This window comes from Agelaius tricolor, unplaced genomic scaffold (assembly GCF_023055355.1).
Source record: "Agelaius tricolor isolate 1412-34295 unplaced genomic scaffold, bAgeTri1.0.p SCAF_11, whole genome shotgun sequence".
Taxonomy (NCBI): domain Eukaryota; kingdom Metazoa; phylum Chordata; class Aves; order Passeriformes; family Icteridae; genus Agelaius; species Agelaius tricolor.
In genome coordinates this window covers 29,040,656-29,066,022 of record NW_027269271.1, presented here as the reverse complement: position 1 = coordinate 29,066,022, position 25,367 = coordinate 29,040,656, and the positions used below count along the sequence as shown (strand labels likewise).

General features: G+C 50.6%; 1 protein-coding gene across 1 annotated transcript; it reads right to left on the bottom strand.

Moving 5' to 3' along the window:
- PGM1 (phosphoglucomutase 1) lies at positions 1-24,854 on the bottom strand. Its single transcript, XM_071436911.1, has 11 exons — positions 24,527-24,854; positions 12,165-12,327; positions 11,271-11,417; positions 10,190-10,315; positions 9,480-9,670; positions 8,987-9,141; positions 7,316-7,431; positions 3,810-3,945; positions 2,215-2,398; positions 1,193-1,327; positions 1-228 (listed from the first exon to the last, which is right to left on the bottom strand). Exons 1-11 carry the CDS (start codon positions 24,770-24,772, stop codon positions 139-141), a joined length of 1,689 nt encoding a protein of 562 aa, XP_071293012.1. The 5' UTR covers positions 24,773-24,854; the 3' UTR covers positions 1-138.
- Positions 24,855-25,367: the final 513 nt, after the last annotated feature.

Below are 25,367 nucleotides of genomic sequence, written 5' to 3'. Positions count from 1 at the left end.
TGCTGAGGGCTGGGGTTTATTGGCTATCCTTAGCAGCAAAACAGTGTTCTTAAATACAGGGATCAAATCAATATTCCTCTTTTAGTGACAATTTGCCAGGGGAGGGGCTGGGCTGCCTGCCCCGTGCTCACTGCAGCTCTATGTGATGACGGTGGGCCCCGAGCGGCCGGTCCGCTCGTGGAGCTGCGAAAGTTTCAGTGCAATGGAAATGAGAGGTGCCAGCATCACCTGCAGGGAGGAAAGAGAGGCCTCAGAACTGCAGAGCTGCACGTGCAGCCTTCCCACACTGCATCCCTCAGCACCCAGGGACAGCCAAAGCTCAGCTCTCCTGACCAGAGGCTGCTTTGGGCTCCCAATCCCAGCTCTGGGACAGGGATGCAGTGCCCAGAGACAATCCCAATCCCCGGTGGTGCTGCTGCCATCCCCTCCCTGTGCTGTATCCCAAACTCCACATCAGCACAGGACAGGTAAATCCTGAGTTCCCCCCCACCTCAGAATGGGGGATTTTCAGTCTTTTTGTCAATTATGGCACAGTAAGTTAGGCACAAAGGGCCCACAGAGTGTTTGCTGGGGAATACAGAATCAGAGAATATCCTGAGCTGGAAGATCCCCAAGGATCACGGAGTCCAACTGCTGGCCCTGCACAGACACCCCAACAATCCCACCCTGTCCCTGGGAGTGTTGTCCAAACACTCCCGGAGCTCTGGCAGCCTTGGGGCTGTGCCCATTCCCTGGGGAGCCAACCACCCATCCATCTTATGGGTGAAAAACCCTTTCCTGATATCCAGGACAAACCTAAATACAAGAGGAGGATTCTTTTCCTCCAGTGCCTACAAGAGCTCAGCAGCATTTGTAAATGATGCTGCAAAACATTTACTGAACTCAGTGTAGAACAGGGCAGTCTCACCTTAGGTACAGCTGTGTCCTGTGATCCCACTGATTTTTTTAAAGCAGGCACAGGAGTAACACAGACAGGAAAACTGTGCTGTGGCAGAGGCAGCTGTGAGGGATTCCCCAGAATACTTACTCCACACTGAGTTTTATAAAATAATCCTATTTATACTGGCACGAAAGATACAAACATCTGTCTCCCAAAATTCCTGTCACCTCCACACAGCTCCAAGCAAAAGGGGGCTAAGAAAGGGCTGAGCTCTGGCAGGCAGCAGTGGCAGGAGTGAGGTGCAGCACCCACCTGTGGGTCTTGGTTGATTTTCTGAGCATCCTTCTCGTAGCTGTCGATGTAGAGGCGCACGGTGGCCCCCGCGCTGCCGGTGCCGCTCAGCCGGAAGATGATGCGGGAGCCGTCGGAGAAGATGAGCCTCAGACCCTGCGAGGGAGGGAGGCTCTCAGCTCTGGGACCATGGGTACCCAAGGGTGTTCCATGATCCCCATGGTGCCTCAGGTTTAGCTTTTATATATTTCAGATTCTGTGCTGCTTTAGTGTGTGATTCTGAGATTCGTATTAGGGGGTGCTGAGCTCTGTGCACAAAACAATTCCTGCTCCAGCTGGGCACCAAGGACAAATGATCCAAATCTCAGGCCCAGGAGCATAAACAACAGCAGAATCAAGAGATAAAAACAAGGATGGGGCTTCATAACCTAAAGCTGGAACTGGACAATGAACTCCAAGATGCAAATGGAGCAGAACTGATCCCAGTGACAGACCCCAGGAGCACTCATGCATTTTGGGACCATTTTGGTTCATCTTGGGTGTATTCCTGGCTCTTGGGGTTTATTGGCTATCCTTAGCAGCAAAATAGTGTTCTTAAATACAGGGATAAAATCAATATTCCTCTTTTAGTGATAATTTGCCAGGGGAAGGGGCTGGGCTGCCTGCCCCAGTGCCACTGCAGCACAGGCTGGCTCTATGTGATGACAGTAGGCCCAGAGCAGCCGGTGTATCCATTTATCCTTTTAATAAATCCCTGCTTTATTCTTTAACTCTGCCTAGTCTCTGTTCTAGGTCAGCCTTCACAAGCACCACCCAGCGTGGCTGTGCCTGACCTGCACCATCCTCCCTCTTCAGGGACCCACAGAAAGCTCCTGTGTTCCCCTCTCCCCACTCCCAGAGGGATTAATGCCCATCCTAACCCACACTGCAGAACCTGAAACAAGAGCCAGGGCCCGCCTGCCAGACCCAGCATTCCCAGCATTGCTGTAGATGGAAAGAGGACATGGAGAAAACAGTCCCAGTTCAGGCCAGGCCGTGCCCACCTGGTTCCTGGAGACGCTGCCATCCACGGGGTCGTTGTACTCGAAGTTGTCAGCTTTCTCCACCGTGTACACTTTGTCCCCGCTCGACAGCTGCTTCCCCACGAAGGAGCGGTCGAACATCACCGCCTCCAAATCCTTCATCATTTTGTTGGCAGCATCTGCATCCACCTCCTCATAGTCGTACCTGCAGCCAGCACCACACACAGGGATTAGGGGGGAACATGCAATCAGTTGGGATGGTTTGGGATGCCCTTCTCGAGCTCCGGGGGTGTTCTCTGCTCCCATCCAGGCAGAAAAGGCACAGCCAAGCACAGAACACATTGTCCAGAGAAGCTGTGCCTGGATCCCTGGCAGTGTCCAAGGCCAGGCTGGACTGGGCTTGGAGCAACCTGGGATAGCAGAAGGCGTCCCTGCCATGGCACTGGATGGGCTTTAAGGTCCCTCCCAACCCAGCCCAGTGTGGGATTCTATGAAAAGAGAGGAGGATCTGCATGCAGCACTACACCACATCCACACAGATCCTTGGGATGCAGCACAGCATATCACAGGCATTTGGTGCCAGGAGATGAAAGCACAAAGTGCTGTCTCACACTGAGTATCACAGACCGAGGCCAGGGCCAAGATCCAACTGACTGCCAAGAATTTCCTGCAGTTGTGCCCACAGCACCGAACCAGCTCCCTCATGGTTACTGTGAACACCCTCAGTGCATCCCCCCAGCAACTGCAGCAGGAAAACATCCAGTGCCAGCTTTGATGTCCCTGCCCAGGCTGAGAGGCAGCAGAGAGTGGCTGGAGCCCACTCCAGGATCCCAGAGTCCACATTCCCACTGCCAGTGGGATTTGTGCCGCTCTGTTTGCCGCCTGAGCTGCCCAGGCCTGTGCTCAGTCTGCTCTGCACACATACCTCGAGTGCTAAAAGGCTGCCTCTTTATCCTAGACTTTGGCATTTCCCCCCAGGTTTCCATGCCTCAGATGTGTGCTGGCTTTTTGGTGAGTTGGGGGGGGGGGGGGAAAGAAAATAAAAAAAAAAAAACAAAGGAAAAGCAAGTTCTTTCACTTGGCAATTTGAGATGGAATTTTCATGTGGATCTTCCAAGCTGAAAGATTTCTGCCTAATGCTTTCACAGTGTTCCCACCTCTGCTTGTGTGCAGGCTGGTTCTCATTTCTTCCCTTGCCATCTTTCATGTCTACTGCAGCTTCAATTTGAGTATTTGGGGGCTGGACAGGAACTCAACCAGGTAAATAACAGCCACGAGGCTGGGCATCCATTCTGTGAGATGCTGCTGTCACTGAAGATATCACAAATTAACTTGTGATGTGGGGTCTCAAGAATATTGATCCCATGGCAAAAATGACTCTTGGAGGAAAAAATCTCAATTGAAAGGAAAAAAGGTGCTTTGCAAGTATAAAATGTCCAGACTTTGGTAGCAGATTTACATCTGGATTAACAACCCAAAGCTGGACACCATAAAGGCCTATGGTGAATGCCAAGTGTTTGGGGAGTGCAATGACACAGGAGCAGCCTGATGGTGACACAGCCACTCTGCTCTGCCACAGGACAGGGAATGGGAGGTGTCAGGAGCACTTTCCCCACCTGGTGAAGAAGTTCCTGCCATACTTCTGCCAGTGGTCCTTCATGATGTCCTCCACGCTCTGCTTGCGGGCGGCCAGGATGGAGAGCCAGGCCAGCACTGCCCACAGCCCGTCCTTCTCTCGGATGTGATCAGAGCCTGGGGGGAGCCACAGCACAGACAATTCCCAATTCCCACTCCTCACACCACAGCCCCACCTCATCTCCTCTCCCCATCCCCCTGCACAGCATTTCCAGAGCTCCAGCCCTGCTGGGTCATTCAAATGGGTCAGGATCTCATCTGCTCCAGCTCCGGCCCAAATAAAACACTCAGCATCTTTTAACACACACACACTCATTGTTCACACATCCTTAACTCTGGTCCCAAGGAAGTAACAGGGAATGCACAGTAAAAAAGGCATCAAATAAAAAACAAAGGAGCAGCTTGGGAGGGAGAGCATCAACAAGGAGAGCATCAACAAGGAGAGCATCAACTCCTCAGCAGCTGTTGTGTCCTGTCTGCCAAGGAGCACCCTGGGATCATCTCCTGGCCCAGCACCAAGGGGAACATCAGCCCTCCTGAGGAACCAAACCCCAACAACCCCAAAATCACCCCAGAACAGGCAGAGGAGCAGCAGCCACGACACTGGCAGCAGCAGGGCAAGGAGAGGCTCCATCCACCTGCAGAGACCAGGAGAGCCTCCAGCCTGCTCTCAGGGGGGCTGGAAAAGGCCCTCTCTTGGCTAAAGGAGGATTCACAGAGTGGATCAGGCTGAAGGGGACCTGTGGGGCATCTGGTCCAACCTCCCTGCTCAAGCAGGGCCATCCCTGAGCCCAGGATTGCATCCAGATTTTGATGTTTCCAGTGAGGGAGACTCCACACCTCTCTGGGCCATCTGTCCCACACAGGAAGGAAGTTCTTCCTCATGTTCAGGTGGAATTTCCTGCCTCAGTTTGTGCCTGTTGTCTCTCATGGATTCCCCAAAGCTGGCACTGCAAGGAGAGTAGGAAGCAGCCAGAGCCAGCCCAGCCTGGCCCTGGAAGCACAGTGGGATCACACAGCACTGATCCCTTGGGAAACCTGAGAGGTGCTGGACCTTACACAGCCCCCACATGAAATGGGATCAGATGGCCCAGAGCACACCCAGCCCACACTCGGTGCCTCTGGCAAGCCAGCTCCACCTGTGCCCCACAGATGCAGAGTTTTTTCCTTCCCACTCTGGAAAACCTCCAAACAGGTATTAAAGAAATGCCAGGAGCACTCCAGAGCTGCCATGCCATCCTCTGGAGGAGTGCCAGAGTGGGAATCCTCTGGGAAAGGGCTGGGGGCAGGGCAGGGGTTACATGGGGCCTTGCACAAATCCCACTGTTGTGGATGTGGCCATAAATTATCCCCACAGTCCCTGAGGGTGGAGAGGGCTGGGCAGAGGTGATGGAGAGGAATGCTAAATAAACACCAGTCCCATGTGAAGTATCAACTTATTGCTGGAATCAAATAGCCAGGGAAGCAAGCAGGAATCCTGTCATGTCACATTACTCTAATTGCTGCTGCACTCCAGTCCCACTGCCTCACAGTTTGTTTCAATTTTTACTGGGTCTGTGGGCTGCTCTTTCACCTCTCTCCCTTTCAACACTCCCATTCAGTCCAGCTCCAAACAACTCCTCATTAACTTCCTATCAACCAGCCCTCCTCACCCCTTTTCACTCCTTTTTCCTTCCCAAGTGCATTTGCCACATGGGAAAACCCCTTTGCATTTTAGGGGAGTTAAACTCTCCTGGGCCCTTTCCCAATCTGTTCCCCCAAACTGCTTCAGCTCCCACCACCTGGATGTGCTGCTGCCTGGCCAAAATCCCAAAGCTCTCTCAGACTGGCATCACTTTGATTTGTGAGGCAGTCCCTTAGGGATGGAGAGAAACTGAGTTTGTTGCTCATGCAAAGGTGGAAACAATTTTGGGGAGCTGCTTATTTGAGATCATCTCCCATCAGCAGCTCCAGGTTTTATTTTGTCTCCTGAAGCACCAGTGCCCTCTCATTAGCCAAGGTCCAGGATATAAACTCAGCACAACCTGAGCACACTCAGGGCAAAACTCCAGAATCTTTCCTTACTCATTATTTACTCCAAGATTTCCTTACAGAGATACCAGGTTCTCTGAAATTCACCTTTTCTTCCAACCCACAGCCAGATCCCAGTTCCACATATCAGAGTCATATGTGACTGCAAAAATATTGCCCCTGGAGACTGCTCAGCCCACAGCAACCTGCTGTGCCCAGAGCTGTGATCTCATTTCCTCAGCCCCAGGAAAGCTGGGGTAATCCTTTCCTGTCAGGCTGGGCATCCCAGCTCCACATTCATTCAAAGCACTTCACTCCAGGAATTTGGGGGTTTAAGGCACTCACACACAAGCTAAAAGGTTTTTCTGGGGTGGTAGTATGAAAACACATAAGGTTTGAGTGAGAAATTCCCTCAGGATCTTGTGCCTTGCCTATCCCACCAGAAATGCTTGGAGAGCAGGAAAAACAACATCTCAGGGAGAGTTCAGATAAAACTCACTCAGCCTTTGTGCAGGAATCAGATGGGGATTCAGGGAAAGTCCCATTTCCACAGGCAGGACACAAAACCACAGGGGAGATGCCAGGGAGAGCTCAGGGCATGCAGAGACCTCCTGGGAATCCTGACTGTGCTGAGCACCCTGCTCTGACCTGGAGCAAATCCTGCTGCCATCCACTCCCCTGCACACCCCAGGAAATTCCTTGTGATGTTCACTTTGTTTCTCAGTAACTCAATAACTCACTTGGACTGTTCAAAGGCAAGTGTTAATTTCAACTTTATAAATCATACCTTGTTTTCAGAACAGGAAAACGAGGGCCCTATTAAGCTCAGAGATTTAATAGTGACCTGAAACCTTCCCTAATAAAACTCTGTGCTCCAAACCGTATTTCTTTCCAGAAATGAAAACATTGAGAAGGTTTTCCTGGCCACCAAGAGTTGAAAAATACATTTAGCATTGCATTTACTCCCCACAGACTCAGTGACCAGGCTACTAAAGAGACCCCCCAAACCTCCATTCCCATGTGCCTTCCTGAAGGACTGGAGGAGAAGGAGCTCCTACCTCACCAAACCTTCAGCATTGTGTTCTTCTCCACACTAATTCCTCCAAACCTTCAGCATTGTGTTCTTCTCCACACTAATTCCTCCAAACCTTCAGCATTGTGTTCATCTCCACACTAATTCCTCCAAACCTTCAGCATTGTGTTCATCTCCACACTAATTCCTCCAAACCTTCAGCATTGTGTTCATCTCCACACTAATTCCTCCAAACCCTCAGCATTGTGTTCATCTCCACACTAATTCCTCCAAACCTTCAGCATTGTGTTCATCTCCACACTAATTCCTCCAAACCTTTTTTATATTTCAATATTTTACAAGCATTAACAACTGCAGATGAAAGAGAAATCCCAAGCTCTAAAGAATAAACAGCTAAGAGGAAGAACACCACCATCATGGGTGATATTGGGAATGCTGACTTACCAGTCCCAAAGCTTTCCTCTCCACACAGAGACAGTTTGTTTGCATCCATCAAGTTTCCAAAGAACTTCCAGCCCGTTGGAGTCTCATACAATGCAATCTTTGTGGCCTGGGCCACCCTGCCAAGGTAAGAAGGCCAAGTTACATCCCTGGATTCTCAGTGCTCCCAGGGGAAATGGGATCAGCAGCTCTGCTGGGGTGCCCCTGAAGGCAGGGGATGCCACTGCTTTGGTCCAATCCCTCTATTTCACCCCTGGGAGATGGGTGGGATGTGCATTTACAGAACAGACAAACACACAGCTCTTCAAAGCAATTTTAGATTGCAGATCTCAAAGCATTTCACCAAGAAACCATCACTATCAAATCTAAGGAAAAGAAGGGTTGGCAGAGTCATTTATTTGGGCTTATCTGTAGGGAAGACAAAGAGCCAAGAGCTCAGGCCAGCTCTGCCATGTCCCCAGGCAGGGTTTAACCCATCAACCCTCACTGCTGCCCTGGCACTGCTGCACTCCTCACTGCACAAACACACGTGGGACAGGTCAGGGTGAAATGCCAGGAAAGGGGCACAGCATGCTCTGGCAGGGCTCCCTGCCCTGTGCCTGCCCACAGGGGGGGTTTTACCTGTCCAGGGCCCCACTGGTGGGTACACCATGCCCTGGCAGGGCTCCCTGCCCACAGGGGGTGGTTGTTACCTGTCCAGGGCATGGTTGTTACCTGTCCAGGGGTGGTTGTTACCTGTCCAGAGCCCCTTGTTACCTGTCCAGGGCCCCGCTGGTGGGTACACCATGCCCTGGCAGGGCTCCCTGCCCACAGGGGGTGGTTGTTACCTGTCCAGGGGGTGGTTGTTACCTGTCCAGAGCCCCTTGTTCCCTGTCCAGGGGGTGGTTGTTACCTGTCCAGGGCCCCACTGGTGGGCACACCATGCCCTGGCAGGGCTCCCTGCCCACAGGGGGTGGTTGTTACCTGTCCAGGGCCCTTTGTTCCCTGCCCACAGGGGGTGGTTGTTACCTGTCCAGGGCCCCTTGTTCCCTGTCCAGGGGGTGGTTGTTACCTGTCCAGGGCCCCACTGGTGGGCACACCATGCCCTGGCAGGGCTCCCTGCCCACAGGGGGTGGTTGTTACCTGTGCAGGGCCCCTTGTTACCTGTCCAGGGCCCCGCTGGTGGGCACACCATGCCCTGGCAGGGTTCCCTGCCCACAGGGGTGGTTGTTACCTGTGCAGGGGGTGGTTGTTACCTGTCCAGGGGGTGGTTGTTACCTGTCCAGGGGGTGGTTGTTACCTGTCCAGAGCCCCTTGTTACCTGTCCAGGGCCCCTTGTTACCTGTCCAGGGCCCCACAGGTGGGTACACCATGCCCTGGCAGGGCTCCCTGCCCACAAGGGGTGGTTGTTACCTGTCCAGGGCCCCACTGGCTGTGCCCTGGTAGGGCTCTCTGCCAACAGGGGGTGGTTGTTACCTGTCCAGGGGTGGTTGTTACCTGTCCAGAGCCCCTTGTTACCTGTCCAGAGCCCCGCTGGTGGGCACACCATGCCCTGGCAGGGTTCCCTGCCCACAGGGGTGGTTGTTACCTGTGCAGGGGGTGGTTGTTACCTGTCCAGGGGTGGTTGTTACCTGTGCAGGGGGTGGTTGTTACCTGTCCAGGGGTGGTTGTTACCTGTCCAGAGCCCCCTGTTACCTGTCCAGGGCCCCGCTGGTGGGCATGCTGCGGGCCAGGCCGCGCACCCCGGTCTGCTGGAAGTAGGGGATGCTGAAGATGTTGGCGGCGATGACGGCCACCGAGTCGGAGGGGTTGACGAAGAAGCCGTGCTTGCCCAAAATCATGTTCCGGTCCTGGGGGAGACAGCACAGGCACAGCTCAGCTCCCTCTGCCAGCCCATAAACCCAGCAGTTCCCAGAGATTTTCTGAAATAAACACAGAGCTTGGAAGAAGTTACACAGCAGCACCTCCACGGCGTTTCGCCTTCCTGCTGATTTTTTCACAGGTTTAAAGTTATTTAAATAGAGTTTGGGATTATTTACACAGTATCCAGCTATTTCTGTGGTGGCAAACTGCAGTGAGTGGTTCACTTCACTCATGATTACAGAGGACAGAGGGAGAGAAAAGGTGCTCCTCAGTGCCCAGAGCTGGTTTAGAGGGAAAGAAGGGCAATTTTGAGCAGCTCCTTTACCCCATCTCCATCAAAGGCAGCTCCAAAGTCGTACTCTCCTGTCTTCATGGTCTGCACCAGGTCAGCAGCATAGGTCAGGTTGGGGTCAGGGTGGTGGCCCCCAAAGTCCTCCAGGGGGGTGCAGTTCACAGCTGAATTTGCTGGGGCTCCCAGCTCCTCACACAGGATCTTCTTCACGTAAGGGCCCACAACTGTCTCACAGCAAAACAGAGGGGAAAGAGCTGGCTCAGCCCTCAGGCAGTTCTGCACCACCCACCTCAGGCTGCTCAGTCTGGGTCACTTTGGGTGCTTTGTGGTTTAGGAGCTCACATCAAAATCCACCCCATCCCTGGAATTATCGAGGCCAGGCTGGACAGGGCTTGGGGCAGCCTGGGACAGTGGAAGGTGTCCCTGCCATGGCAGAGGTGGCACTGGATGAGCTTTAAGGTCCCCTCTCAGCCCAAACCATTTCAGAATTGCATAACCATTTCACAGAATCCTACAATGCTTTGGGTTGGAAAGGACCTTAAAGACCAGCTCATTCCAACCCCCAAAACACAACACATGGCAAAAGAAAATAACACAGGACATAAAAAATTTGCTCCCAAAAAGAAAAATCCAGTGTGCTACAAACCAAACCCCAAACTTGCAATATAAATTCCTGTCTGGAGTAGGTGACAAATCCCCAAGGAGCCCTGACCCCACAGCGCCCCAGGCCCAGCCCTTTTTACCCCCATGCATGGCATCGATGCGGATCTTGAGCTGGTTCTTCCCTGAGAGCAGCTCCTTCAAGGCACTGAAGTCAAAGATGTTCCTCAGCATGCTGGCATAGGCTTCCACAGAATCCACAATTTCCACTGGAAAAGAGAAGGAGACAGGGATCAACCCTCACAGCCTGGAATTGTGATAACCAAGCCCTGTTGCTGTGCTGAGGGCCCTCACAGCAAAGGGCCAGGGCTCAGCACAGAGCCCTTGAACATCTCAGAATAGGGACAGGAATAATGGGGCTAAATTAGGGATTTAATTACAGGCTCTCACTGCTAATCAGGTCACAAGTGGACCAAGAAAATCAAACTCTGTTCCTAGTTAAGGCTCCCTGGACTTCCTTCAAGAGGGCTCAATCCCACTTTACTTAAATTTAAAAATATGTATATAAAATCAGATCTTTAATTTCCACCAAAGTCAATGGGAAGTGTGAACTTCATAGTTCAAAAAGTTGCACCTTTGCAGCCAACATAAAAACAAAATACAGCATAAAAATCCCGCTATAAAGAAATGGAGACTGAGAGAAATACCAACTTTTATCATCTTTTAACTTTGTTAATTACAAGCACCAGGAGATGGTAAAAAAAATACTTGCAGTATTTTTAAGAAGTCTTTTTCTAATTTATTTTCATATTTCACTGCTGACAGAGAAAAGTCACATGTGAAATGTAACAGCTTTCCCACTCATGGTGACAACTTTTATATGTGAAGCCATGGAAAAAAAATCAGTTGAAATATTAAACTCTGCAATTTTTAATTAAGAAAATGTACTGTAACTGCATTTTTCTGTTTTCAAGTACATGTTTGCCTTACAGAAAAAACAGCCTTTAATTTTAGGGAAGTTTGATGGATCAAGGTTTTGCTACAGAAGTAGAAATTTCTGTTTCTACTTCTGTTTTGATTATGTCAATCAAAATCAATAAATAAATAAATGCCAGGGGCAATGTCCTCACTTGGGATTATGCAACAGATGAGAAGGAGAGGTCAGAATGGCCACAGAAACACCCCAATTCCTCACCCTTGCCTAGAGGAAGAACATTTGTTTACCTGTAAATGGCTTAAATTTGTTCTCCAAGTCAAACTGCTGCTTCCCAATGGTGCCCAAGTCCACCTGGAGATCTGGGCAGATTGCATATTCCTCAATTTTCTTGCTGATTTGGAAAATTTTATCCGTGATGGCTTCAGGAGCAGGACCTGCAAAATGAAAGGGGCAAGGGGAAGATGTTAAAGAATCCAACTGCAAGAGGAGTGAACTTGAGGAACAGAGCAGAGACCTGGGCTGGGAATGGAGGAGGAACACCAGGGAATGAGGGGAGCAGAGCATCACTGGCTCCATTAGGGAAAGCACTGCTCGGGGCACTGATTCCTGGGGTGTGAACAGAAATGTGCGTTCTCAGGTGGTGTGGGAAATGGATTTATAGGGAATTCTCAAAGCCTGACAGAAGGCTCACATAATGTCCATTTGTATGCAAACCTTGAGACAAGAAATGCTGACTTAGAAATGCCACAGAAATGGCAAATGACAGAATTGCTGAGAGAAAAATTAAACTAGATACAAATTCCAAAGGGTGGTTTGCAAATAAGACTGGATACTTTGGAGAAATAGAACTTTGAAAGATGCATTGTAGTAGGAGCCACAAAGAGTAATTTTAGATGATTGCCTTTAAGGCATTTACAGCATGGTGTGACTAAAGCTGATAGGCCAAGAAACACTTCTAATGCATTGTAATTAGGAAATAGTGAGCTTCTGATTTTGACAGTGTGAATCATAGCATCTGTATCATCTCACCCTTCACATGAGACTGAAAATGGCACAAAAGTTTTTAAACACCTCTCAGTTACCCCATCTCTGGGCCAGAAAAGGGCTCAATCACACAGAGGGACCCCAGAAAGAATCAACAATAACAGCAGTGAGCAGGAGGCAGCAGGAAGAGGCCTGACCTCCGTTGGCAATGTTGAATTTGATGCCGAAGTCGCCGCTGGGCCCGCCGGGGTTGTGGCTGGCTGTGAGGATGATGCCCCCGATGGCTTTGATCTTGCGGATGAGGCAGGACACGGCCGGCGTGGACAGGATCCCGTGCTGCCCGATCACCAGGCGCCCGATCTGAGGGGGGAGCACAGCACAGCTTCAGGGAAAGACAGCCCAGCCTCGGCCACGGCAGAAACTGAGCCTGCCCCAGGCATCCTTCTGGGAAAGGCTGTGAGAGCAGCAGAGGAAAGAATGAGAAACAATTCTTATCTTAACCTGCTGCACCTGATACTGAGAACGTGTGGAATGTGTTCTGGAGATCTGTTTAGCAATTAATTAACCAGTGGTGGTGGTCTTTTAATTAAAGGACCAATCAAGTCTCCATGTGTAGTGAAATAGGGTATTAAAAAAGCAATGGGTTTCATAATAAAGAAAATTTATCAGCCTTCTGTAAATGCATGGAGTTTATGTAATTTATTGCCCAGTCCTGGCCCGTTGCACAGACAGTGCTGGAGGCTGGCACAAACAGGATGAGACTGCTGGGAACGTTCTTGAGCTTTACTGAGGCATCAGCCTCATTACATGGTTGAGACAATGGGAAGATGGCAACAGCTCGTGTCCTGCCAGCAGCAGCAGCCAAAGATTTCTTTGGTACAGAGCATTTAAAAAACTTTCTAGTCACCAGCATATTGCTAAAGCTTACAGATAATTATTCTAGCCAATCACTAAAAGCACACATCCACCTGCTTCACACAATGTTTGTTTTTAGGTTTTCTATTAACAATCCACAATACTCCAATATTAAGCTTAAAACCTTCTACTGTCTTGCTAGGCATATTTTTCTGCAGTCTTAAGGTCTATCTTAACCAAGCCTAAAACTCAAAATATCGTTTCATGTCCTTGCTTGCTGTACTACTGTAACTTACCTACTTTCAGCTAGCTCCAAGTTCTCTGCTCTTTCTGTTTCTGAGGCCTGCTTTCACAGCTTTCTGAAAGTCTTCTCACCTTCACTATTTCCCACACAGCCCAAACCCCAAACTCTGCCAACAGGTAAAGCACAGCCCTGCTCCTGCCAAAGCTCCCCATGGTGCATCTGACCCCACTCTGTTGGAGCATTTTCCTCCATGAATGCTGCACTTGGATGTACTGAAGGAGGGCTGGCATTAAACACCACAAAAACCAGCATTCCCTCTGGCTGTGGTCTCAAAATGTGCCTTCAAAACACACAATGGGGCAGAGAGAAGCCAAAAGAACACAAAACTTGAGCATCCCGGGAGCAGCTGCAGATTCTTCCTTGCAGTGGGCAGCACAAGCTCCTTCCCATAAATCCAGGGATACCTCTGAGATTGGATCCAGAGCAATGTGCTGAGCAATACAGCACCTTCAGAATCCAGGCAATGAACCAGGAGGAGCAGAATTCCCTGGGAGAACACACGCTCCTTCCCAGATGAGGTGACAGCATTTAAAACCACACCAGACCCCTCTGCACCAGCCGAGGGGGTCAGACCCAGAAGGGGCTGGGGAAAGAGGAGGGATCTCATTCAATCCCAAGCTGGAGCAGGAATCAAGAGCAGCATTCCCAGGCTGTGGTGGGTGCTGAGCCAAGGGCAGGGATGGCTGTGATTCCTGACCCCTGGCACTGCCAGGTGCTAAGCCCCAGCCTCGCTGCCCATCAGTTATTGCATGGTCCAGCTGTCACAGCCCAGCTGCTGGCAAACAACAGCAGAAATGGGAAAAAGCACTTTACAAACCCAAAGTGAGGGCCCTGCCTCCAGCTGCCCACAGCAGCTCCCACTGGAGCCCTGGCTGTGCCCACACACTGATCACTCATTTATTGCACCCCACGTTTCATTTGAAGCAGGGTTTGCCTTTCCCCCATTCTCAGACACTCTTGTCCTGTGCTTTATTCCAGCCTCCAAACCTTGCTCCTTCAGTTTCCCTGAGAATTCCCAGGACCTCCAGGAAGCTCCTCTCTAAAACTTCCCCTCCTGCTCCCCAGTTTCCCTCTGAGGGTCACGTTCTGCAGCACCCCTGTGCATCAGTGCCCCAGGAATGCTGCAGAGGAAGGGCAAATAAGGGATTTTCCCTGCCAAAGCAGGCAGTAGCTGCAGGAGAGCTGGATGAACACATCAAATCCCCTGTCCTTGCCCTCCCTGCACACCTGAAGTGCAGCTTTTCCCCACAGCAAGGAAGGAAAGGAGGAAACACTTGTCTCCATGTGAGTTGCTCAGTGATTTGGGTCCTCCTTGGCTTCCAGAGGTTTTCAGCTGCCATTCCCCACCCATCCAATGCTGAATCTTTGTGGTAAGCACTGGGGAAGTTTGCTCAGTGTACCAATGTGCTGAACAATTTACACATGATCCTTTTTGAGCCTGGGTAATTTCTTATGAGGAAAACCTCAGGCTGCAATGATGGACAAACACCTCTCATGGATTTCTCAAGACAAAACCCACTTTGTGCAGCAAGTTTGGGTTACAGCACTTCCAAACCAGCCAGGCAATAATTCCACCCTGGTTTTACTGAAAGCCCCATGAGGATGCACACAGGGACCTCCTACAGCCCCTGCTCCCCACCAGGAACACTGGGAACAGCTTTTCCAGGCCATGGAAACTCCAGGGTGTCCCCAGCCCACCCTTGCAGCCCTTTCTGTGCAGGGGATGCAGCCCAAGCCACCAATCCCACACCCTGAGCACAACACTGACAGGTACCAGCCAGATTGAGGAGAAAAATCCATGGAAAATACCCAAAGCACCCCCTAAATCCCATTTAGGCAGGCCTGGGCCCAGTGCTGGAGAGCAAAGTCTGAGCTGGTGGAGATGAGCCTGAGCTCCCCTCACCAGCAGATCTATCCTGGTTGTCAGACACTCCAAGCCTGGCTCTGTGCACATTTCCCAGCTCTTCTGCTCTGCCCATGCACTGATTTCAAAGGAAGACATTAATCTGCAATGCCTGAAGATTTCTTTTTTCCCCACAAGATTTTAAACAAAAATGAACAAAATTCTCTCATCCTATTTTCCCATTCACTATTGATTACACTGTCCTAGTCAGGTTTTTTGTCAAATGAATTCCTAAAATCCAGGTCCCTTTGCACAAAGTTTGCTCTGCAGAGCCTTTTCTTCTTAAAAAGCAGAAGGAAACAAAGACAAAAGCCCATGGCATGAGCCATGATCTACCACAAACACACAAGCCTCTTGCTCTGCTTCCAAAACACAGAATTCCAGCACAACTGAGCTCCCTATAAAGGCTGTCACCCACTTGCTGACTCTCATATCCATTTTCAAAGGCTCCCTAAGCATTTATCCCACAGCCACAACTTACACCTGGTGAGGAAGGCAAAACATGGTTGTTTCTTCTCCTTTGCCACTCTGGTGGCTCTCCCTGTTAGTCCATTTCTGAACAGTATCAGGGGTTTATATTCTTGTGCAAAGACTGAAAAATCCACAGATGCCAACAGCTTGGGGCATGTCAAAGCACAAAATAGGAACAAACAAACCCCAGCAGGATTTATTTTCCTTTCTCCACATGTATTCTCTGCCCAGCTGCAACACTTTGAGTGAAAAACCAGTAATTTCCCCAGCTGATCTGCCATTAAAAACATCACTATTAGCGGTTGAATAAAGCCTTTGGGGAAATTAAATCTCCCAGTGCCTAATTCCTGATGGATTTCTGCATTTCTCAGCCACACCCCACAGGAATTCAGCCGTTTAACATTACCAACCCCGTTGGCAGCAGCCATTTGGACAATCAGTTCCACTGCAGACTTATTGAGGTACCTCCCATCACCTCCAACCACCAGAGAGGCTCCTTGGCGATCCCTTAGGTCTATGGAAAAAAATATACTCTGGATAAAATTCTGCAAATAGTTCAGCTTGGACTCAAAGCAGAAGGTCTTCCTCCTCAGGCCGCTGGTTCCCGGTTTCTGGTCGCTGTAGGGAGACGTTGGCACCGTCACCAGAGGCAGGGGAGCGTCTTCCATGGCCCTTTGTCCCACAGGTGCATTTAAAGAGTCAAATATGGCAAAATTAACCCCCAACCTGGACACAGCAATGGCCCACCTATGAGACAGGAGTTCGGGGGAGCTGTTGAGCACCCAAAAATAGCTCCCTGCACCTTCTGTAACCGAAGCCGTGTGCTCGCACTTGCGGCGGGGGATCAATGTCAGGGAGGAGGCACAATTCCACGCTGCTCTGCCTCACTGTAAAGGATTCCTGTCTTCCCTGTCACCTCCTGGTCGCCACAGGCACGGCTCCCAGCCATCCCATGGAGCCCAGCAGTGTCAATCCCTGTGGATCTGCCTGGGGCAGGGAGGTGGGAGCAGCCCAGCCCCGCTGGGATGCGTTTTCCCGGTTCCACAGGGCAGGGCCGCACGCTGGGGCTCTGGAGGCAAACTTCCAGCAGGACCCTGGCTGGAGCTATTTTGCAAAGTCTGGTGAGTTAAAGGTCACTCTTAAAATGGAAGGGAACAGATCCGTTACCTCCCGTTCGCTCATGCGACTCCTGCCCTGACAACCTGGCTTCCCACGGCTCCCTGGAGCACAGGGAGAATTCCCAGCAGGAACAGCTGGTCAGCCTTTGGCTGCAAAGCCTCATGAGCCTCAGCTGAGCACCCCCAGCAAGTCTCACCCAGATGAAAACCACAAAAAACTATCAAATGTTTGGGAAAACTGCATCTCGTGATGCTGCTCATTGTGGGACAGCCTAAACACAAACAGAAGAGACTGAGATCCCAAGAAGCTGCTGTGAAGTCTCATCTTCCCAAGCATGGGGAAGGGAAATGAAGGAAGGGAAGGTAGTGGAATTCCCATCCCTGGAATTGTCCAAGGCCAGGTTGGACAGGAGCAACCTGGGATAGTGGGCGGTGTTCCTGCCCAGGGCAGGGGGAATAGGATGGGCTTTGGGTCCCTTTCCACCCAAACCATTCCATGATTCTAAAATCAGCCCTTCCTCCAAGCCTTTAACAGAAATCAGTCCTCTGCCTGAGCTGCTGGAAACAATTTATAGATTGGGTCAATTGTTCACTGGGTCAATTAAAGAACAGACTCTGTTTGTCCCACCATTAAAGGCAGCAGAAAGGAGATGTGTACACACAGCTGAATTGGGACAGGTCTGAAAGTGCTCAGGGCCTCTCTCCTGTGGTGCTGATTCTGTCATTGCTGCAATAATTGATACATTTTCTTCCAAAGAAGGTCACAGAGCCATAAAGCTTGGAAAAGCCCTCTGAGATAATCCACATAAAGCTAACCCTGTCAAGGCCACCACTGACCATATCCCCAAGATCCTGGTTTATCCATCAGCACATTGGAATGGAGTTGGATAATCTGTGTGACCCAACACACCTTTTACCCCAGCAGTGAGGCTGCCTGGGATACACAGCAAAGCTGCTTTGTGTTTCATCCACCCACACTACTCCAGCATCCTGCAGCTCTCTTTATCCCATGCAAAGGCCCAGGTTTCCCTCTAGTGGCACAGAAGCCAAAATCCAGCTCCCAAAATTGCACCTGGCAGGAAAAGGCCTAAGCAAGCTCTTTGCATTCTTGCTGCCCTGGGAAATGCCGTGGCATTAAGTGACAGGAGGAGGGCACAGGACACCCAGCACCTCCTGTGACTGCACACGGGATGTGCATGGATTTACTGGCAGGGAAGAGCCCTTGGAGGGAGGGAATTGTGTGAAATTCAGTGCATGTGGAGTAGACAGAGGAATCAAACTAAATTAAGCAGGGGAGGAGGGTCATTCATGCAATGTTTATGTTAATAAAGTGAAGCACATTCTATTAAATGAAATATTAAAATGATATCATTATTATATTATAATTCTATATTATACAATACATTATTATTATATAATAATAAAATTTTATTATTATATGAACTAATATAAATATTAGTTTATATAATAATAAAATGTTATTATTATATAAACTAATATAAATACAACGAAATAATAATAAAATAATAATTTAAAATAATAATATAAAATAATGCATAAAAGGCACAGGGACAAGGACAGCTACATTCTTGGAGTGCTCCCTGGCTCCCAGGGCTTTCCTGTAACATCTGTTTGGGACAAACTCAACCAGCAGTAACTGCTTAACCAGAACTGCTCAGGGGTTGGGGATCACACAGCTGCCAGAGGACTCAGAGGTGCAAAATGTCACCAAAGGTGGGTGCTGAGCACCTTTGCCCTGGGGCAGGGACTGGGGAAATGTCCTTTGATCTGCAGTGAGGGAGGCTTGCTGGGGTGAGTGCTCACTGCAAACCACTCAGGTGATCTGCTCCCTCCCCACAGCTGGACCATGCACACCCAGATCTCCTCCTGGGAGTTGATCTAACTTGGTCTTGGAATCTTTTTCTCCAGGTAAGCCCTGCCAGTGCTTAATTAGCCCTGCAGCTGGAAGTGCTTCCCTACAATCTGCTGGCACAGCAAACAAAGAGATCATAATCCTCTTCCTGGAAGCTCCTCACTAAAAAATCCTCTGGCATCAGGCTCTGGGTGCCCTCTCTGCCACAGCAAACAGCCCCAGTGTTTGCCCAAACAGCTTTTCCTTGTGGTCCTGTTTCCTGGATCTCTTATTCCCCATGGCAGGTGGAGCCTGCTGAGGGAATCTCCCTCTCTCCACAGCCAGCCTGGCACACACAGGGATAGTTCCTAACCCAGCTCTCCTTTTACTGTCCTGCATTTCACATACACAAGAACAGAGTCAAAACTATTAATTAACTGTTGAATTTAATGGTAGAAAGACAAGACTGTTCTAGAGGACTTAAATTGATTAAGCATTGCAGAGCCACAGCTCCCCCCTTGCCTTAATTCCATGGTCCCCAGCCATCCCCTGTCCCTGAGAGAGCTGTGCCATCTCTATGGGGAGATGGAGCCTCCTTCACCTGGAGTCTCCCCCAAGCCTGAGACCAGGGCTAGGGTTAGAGCCAGACTCTCCCAGCTCCTCACTCTGACCCAAACCCAGCCTTCCTCAAAGCTACAATTTTATATCTAGGCATTCAGGCAAGAAAAAGAACTGTGGGGGGAACCCACTAGGGAAAGGTGAAACTGAGCAGTAATTCCCTGTTCCCAAAACCTGCTACGCCCTTGGGTTCGACTTCTCCAAGGTCCAGGGTGCCCTCTCCTCCTCTTTTCCTTTCCTCCCCATTCCTCTGCCAGGTCTTTGTCCCCATTCAGAGGGCAGATAAAGACAATGTCCCCTCTCTGGGGCTGTGTTTAGCCGCAAGCTCCCGTTTCCAGCTTTGCAGGAATTTCTGACAGCAAGCAGCTGCTGACAGGCATCTCCTTCTGCTCCTTTGCTGTGCTCGGTCAAGAACACACTCAGCCTGAAGTCCCGGGCAACAAATGGAGTAAAACCACTTTACAGTTCATCTGTGACTCCTCTTTAAGGCAGAACCCCATTCCCTTAGCTCCTGCCCTCAGGAAAGCTCCAGCGCCGGTGCTGTCCCTGCACATCGGCCATAAGAGGGTGCCAAGAGCCCTGGAAAACCCTCCTGAGCAGCTGCCAAAATCTGGCACTTTCTGCCGAGGATGACTCTGGTGCAGGCAGCCACTGCTGGGAGTGACATTTGGTAATGCCAGGACAAATGGAGCCCCCAGAAAATAAATATATTGCAAGTGTGTTATTGGTCATACAAGGAGAGCTGCTCCCACTGCAAAACGCTTTGTTTCTATTAAGAATTAATTTAAAATCCGAGTTTGGAAGTTGTTGTAGAGATTCCAGAGGGCAAAAAAGGATACTTGGCACCACCACAACAGCACAAGTGCACTCACATATGAATCACTCCAGAAAGAAGAGACTGTTCTGTTCCTACAACAGCTGAAAAGAAAAGGGGCTGGCAGGGCTGGGAATGAATCCCCATCTCCAGGTTTGTCCCACTGGCAGGGGCTGAGCTTTCCTTTCCAGGGAAGCACTCAGCAGCCACCAGGATTGTGAAACTCTCTGTTCAATGGTCACACCTCACAGCACACCCAAATCTGCATTTTATCTCTGCTGTCCTGCCCCTGCACCAGGGAAAAGGGAGGGATTCCAGCAGGATTTCCTCAGGACTTCTGGCCCCAGCCTGCTGAGATAGAGCCCCTGGCCCTGGGTGCTCCTGGAAATCCACACCTGAACCCAAAAAACATTTTCCACTATCCCAGGTGCCTCCAAGCTCTGTCCAGCCTGGCCTTGGACACTTCCAGGGATGGAGGTGCAGCCACAGCTTCCATGGAAAACCTGTGCCAGGGCCTCAGCACCCTCACAGGGAGGAACTTCTTCCCTACAGAATGACCTCAGCCAGTCCTGCTGCAATCTCCCACACCCAGACCAGATCCTCTCTGAGGACTGGTGCCCCAGCCCAGGACTTGTGCTCTTGGTGAGGCTTTAGTTCCTGATTTTCACTTAAACCAGACTTATTTTAAAACCAAAAAGTGATGTTTTTCTGGATACCTGGGTGATCCTGCCAACTGTGTTTGTCCTCTACCCATCACATCTGCTGTTTATTTTGTTACTCTGCAGCTTGTACTATGGATATGTACTATAGTGTACACGTTACACTTTTATTACTTCAGAATTCTTTGTTTTTACTGAGATCTAAGCTATCTGTATTTCTAAAATACATTTCAACTCCTCATCTGAAGCACAAATCAATATTTTGGCCAGCTCAGGGTCATGACAGGATGCATTTCTCAATCCTGCTGAGCTCAAATTTGGAATAACAGCTGGACAGCAGCTCTCCAGCCCAGCTCCATGTCCCAAACTTTGCCCTGACAAGGGGAAGGCATTTCTGCCCTGCCAGCCCAGCCCCAGCTGAGGTGTCTGGGGATGCACAGGCATTGTCCCAGGAGATTACAGCTAAATCCCTGGCAGGATGAATTGCAACTCTGCCTGCTGGATTTGCTGAGATTAACTGCAAAGCACCTTAGCTCCTTGCTCTGAGCTGGAGTTTCATGAGTGAAGAGTTTAGAACTCCAAAGGGGCACTGAAACTGGACAACCTGACCACTTAATCACCTTCCACTGTAAACTGACATGAGCCAATTAACTTTACAGGCCAAAAGAGTCTAGGCTGGTGTAAAAAGAGGCTGTGAGAGCTGCTGCTGTCTTCTAAAATCCACATCATCTGCAGCCAGGAAATATCCACAAGTGGTATTTATTTCCTCACTTTAGATATCACGTCTCAATTTCCCCTTCTGCCTCTGAGAAAAACAGTAACATAAGAAAGTCAGAAATTGAGGTTTTTCCTACTGGCCTGGAGGATCCAGAATCACCACATCTCACCCTGGTTGCTTTTTGGAAGAACTTTCTTTGTGAGCACTTTATTTTGATTATTTGAATCCCAGGCGCTTTTACTCAAAGGGAAGATCTCAGGGGGAGCTGGTCTGGCAGCTGTGGCAGAACAGCACAAAGAAAAAGGGAGCTACCAAAGGAGAGCAGTGATAAATAAATGCAACAGGTCTGAGCACTTGGTTTCTCTGGGTAACTGAGGGGAGAGAAAGGTTAAAGCAGCCAAGGCAGGAACCCAAACTTCCTGGGGGAGAGAGCAGCATTTCTCATAAAAGCCCTGTTTGTCCTGCAGCTAGAAAACAAAAGCAGGCACTATTTAACATGCAGGGCACAGCCTGGCACTCCAAACACCTTTCCAGCAACGTGCCTGAGTGTGGCAGCTTTGAGCACTTGGAAAAGTGTTCAGTTAGGAAGGAACCAAGGGCACAGGAAATTTGGGGAGCAGCAGATGACAATGTCACTGCATCAGCCTGGTGCTGGTTCTATCATCACACTTGGATTTACAGTTTCTGCCCTTTTGGACATGAAATTATTGCACAGCCACAATTCTGCTGATCAGTGATGCTCCAGCAGGACCTGTGAAGATCTGATTTGTGGAATTAAAGAGTCAGACTCACCATGTGGGAATAATATCAAGGAAAGCTGGAACACAGGCCAAAACAAAGCTGGCAGGCTACACTGGATGCCAACTGGGAATGGCAAACAATTTCAGTTTACTTACAGAAAGGCAAACTTGAAAATAAGATAAACACCCCTTAATCTCATAACTACAAACTGAGTAGTTGCTACTTTAAAATAAATACTTAGTTCCATATTAACCATTCCAGGTGGAGACAAAATTCAAGCTAATTTTAGTATCCTTTGCTTTTATGTTGTAAAACTAAAGATCATTGGTTGTGGTCCTCAGGTCTGTCCTGTGCCTGGAGAGCACCACTCAACCAGATCTTAACACCATGTGAGTTTAAAGCATTCATCAACCACCTCCTCATCCTCAGGGCCAGAAATGCACTTTTCCAGCAGTTTTCTTAGTATCACTCAGCTTTGCTCAGCATGAGACTGCTGAGTTTCCCCCAGACCTGGCTGCTGGAATGAGGAGATGTTTGAGTCCCAGCACCTGGACAAACCCACAGTTGCAGGAAGAAGTTTCCATGTGCTGCTCCCTGTTCTGCAGGGCACTTTCTTATCATGAATGAAGTTGTCCATCCTTCTCTTTGAAGGGCAGGGAACTTCCAGTCACTTCATGTTTACTATGAAGGAAGAGGATTTTAAGAGACTCAACTACACTGTGGTAACCACCAGGGAACTGATATTTGCAATTACAGAGAAACCCCACAAACCAAGCATCCCTCGAGCACTCCAAAATACATCAAAATTTATTTAAAACCAGTGCTTTGCATTTACTAAAGAAACCCTCTGCTTTTAGTCACCTCGTTTCTTGGGACCAGACAGTTTTGCTACTCTTGAGTTTGGCAATGCAGTTCCTGCACTGCCTTATTTAGGCCAGAGCTGCTAAAATTTAGCAAATATCTGTAATCAAGTTTGCAGTGGCTCTGCCCTGTGTACCTCTGGTTCCTTAGCCAGGCTTTACCTGCAGCTCATTTATCAGCCCACATATTCTTCCACACGTTTCCTTCCCCCACCTCCCATTTTTCCTGCCTTTCCTAAACATTTTCTGACTTTGGAGCCAATTCTGCGCCAGCACTTGGAATTCACACGGATGAAACGCCCCAAGGCAAATTCCTGCCGGCAAGGGCAGCCCTTGGGAGCCGCTGCTGCAGCTCTGGCAGCGAGCTCAGCTCTGCCCCTACGTGAGTGACTGCACGGTCCAGGGGAGGACCCGGGACACTGCCGGCCCTCCACGCTTCCCAGGACACCTCATCAGCCCCCAGCACAGCTCTAGCCCAGGCCTCTGCTGCTGGGATGGAGCTGAAGTGTAAACGATGGAGAGGTCAGTGCCTGGAATGCTGCCACAGCCCACCAGGCCCCGGGTGTACATCCAAAAAGCTGCACACACTCAACACTTCGTCCCAGGGAACAAGTTCCCCACTCTGCTTATTCACCGTGATCCACAGGGATCCTGTCTGTGTGTGCACTCAGGCAGGGATGCTGCATATTCCAGCTCCCACCCCCTCCCAGAACAAATAAATAAAGCAGTGCCTGCTGCTTTTCCATCGGGGAAGGCTGCTCTACCCATCACTTCCAGAGTGCACGCAGCATCCCGGGATGCTGGGCTATGGAATCAGAGTTGAGCAGCTCCACACATCACAAAAGACAAATTTCTACAGGGCTTAAAAAGAATCAACATCAGTTATTTGCTTCTTTATGCCCTAAGAAACCAGCAATCCCAAATTATTAATTTTTTCCTAAGAAGTCGGATATTTACAAGGCATTGGGGTACATGGGAATTTAAACTAGGTAACTCTGAGATTCTACCCTAAGCACCAGCACCCTCAACCCCTCTCTGCTTTGTGGTCCATGAGGAAGAATGTTGGCTGCTGGTGTTGGTGTCCCAGGAGAAGGGGATCGTTTCCCTTTGGAAAAGAGTAAACGTAGGGGAAAGCCTCCCTTTGCAAACTTGACTTCAGCGCATCTCTCCCCATCAATATCACACTCCCTGCTGGGATTCCCTGGGGCTGGACTACCCCACGGAGGAATCCCCCAGCAGCGAGACGCATTCCAGTGCTGTGGAAGGGAACGCTGCCCCCTCCCAACACCTCACAGCCCGTTTGCGTTGTAGCTGGAAAACCCAGCCACAGAAGAAGAAGGAATTAGAGCAAAGTCGTGTTTGCCTCCACACCTCCGCCCTGGCCAATGTCCGCTCTCTCCCGCGGGCAGGCAGAGGCTGCCGGGGGGGTTTTCCTGGCCGGCCCGCGAGCTGTCCCCTCCAGCCCATCCATCCGGCACTCCCCGCGTTATTTCCACGCCGCGGACACGCCGAGCGCCAGCGATTTCCGCCGGCGCTGCGGGCGGGCGGGCGGGCGGGGAGCGCAGCCCGGAGCCCCGGGCGCTCGGTGCTTACCCCGCGGTAAGCAGGGACCTTACACCGCGAGGTCCCTCCCGCTCGGTGCTTACCCCGTTGGCGGCGGCGATGCGGACGATGAGCTGGATGGCGTCTCTCATGTAGAAGCGGCCGTCGCCTCCCACCACCAGCGTGGCGTCCTGGCGCTCGGCGGGCGGCACGGTGGCCAGAATGCTCTGGATGAAGTTCTCGGTGTAGTTGGCATTGCTCTGGAACACCGTCACCCGCTTGCGCAGCCCGCTGGTGCCCGGCTTCTGGTCGCCGTAGGGCTTGGTCTGCACGGTCACGATCCGCACCATGGCCGGCGCCGGCAGAGTTCCGGGAGCCGGGGGGAACCGCGGCCGCCCCGGCCCCGCCACCGCCCCGCGACCGCCCCTTAAAGGCACCGCCCGCGCTCCCCGCCCCGGGTGACAGCGCCCGTGTGCTGGCCTGGCCTGGCCCCGGGTGACAGCGCCCGTGTGCTGGCCTGGCCTGGCCCCGGGTGACAGCGCCCGTGTGCTGGCCTGGCCTGGCACAGGCCCGGGGCTCTGCGCGGCCCGAGCCAGCGGCAGGGAATCAGGGACTGGTTTAGGTTTAGGAAAGGGCTTTAAGGTTTTCATGTCCAGCCGTTCCCCAGCAGTGCCAAGGCCACCACTTTAAGCCATGTCCACAGGTACCACATCTACATGGATTTTAAATCCCTCCAGGGATGGGGACTCCACCACTGCCCTGGGCAGTTGTGCCAGGATCACTTTCCATCAGGAACTTTTCCCTGAGATCCAACCCAAACCTTCCCTGGCACAACCTGAAGCCCTTTTTCCTCATCCTGTCCCTGTGAGCAGAGCCCGACCTCCCTGGCTGTCCCCTCCTGTCAGGAGCTGTGCAGAACCACAAGGTCCCTCCTGAGCCTCCTTT

Excerpts from the sequence above, each read along its gene's own strand:
- PGM1 (XM_071436911.1), bottom strand. The coding sequence starts at position 24,772 with ATGGTGCGGATCGTGACCGTGCAGACCAAGCCCTACGGCGACCAGAAG. Across the intron at positions 9,142-9,479 it reads CTGCCTTTGATGGAGATGGG|GACCGGAACATGATTTTGGG; the intron begins GTAAAGGAGCTG and ends TGTCTCCCCCAG. Across the intron at positions 1,328-2,214 it reads GCAGCGTCTCCAGGAACCAG|GGTCTGAGGCTCATCTTCTC; the intron begins GTGGGCACGGCC and ends CCTCCCTCGCAG.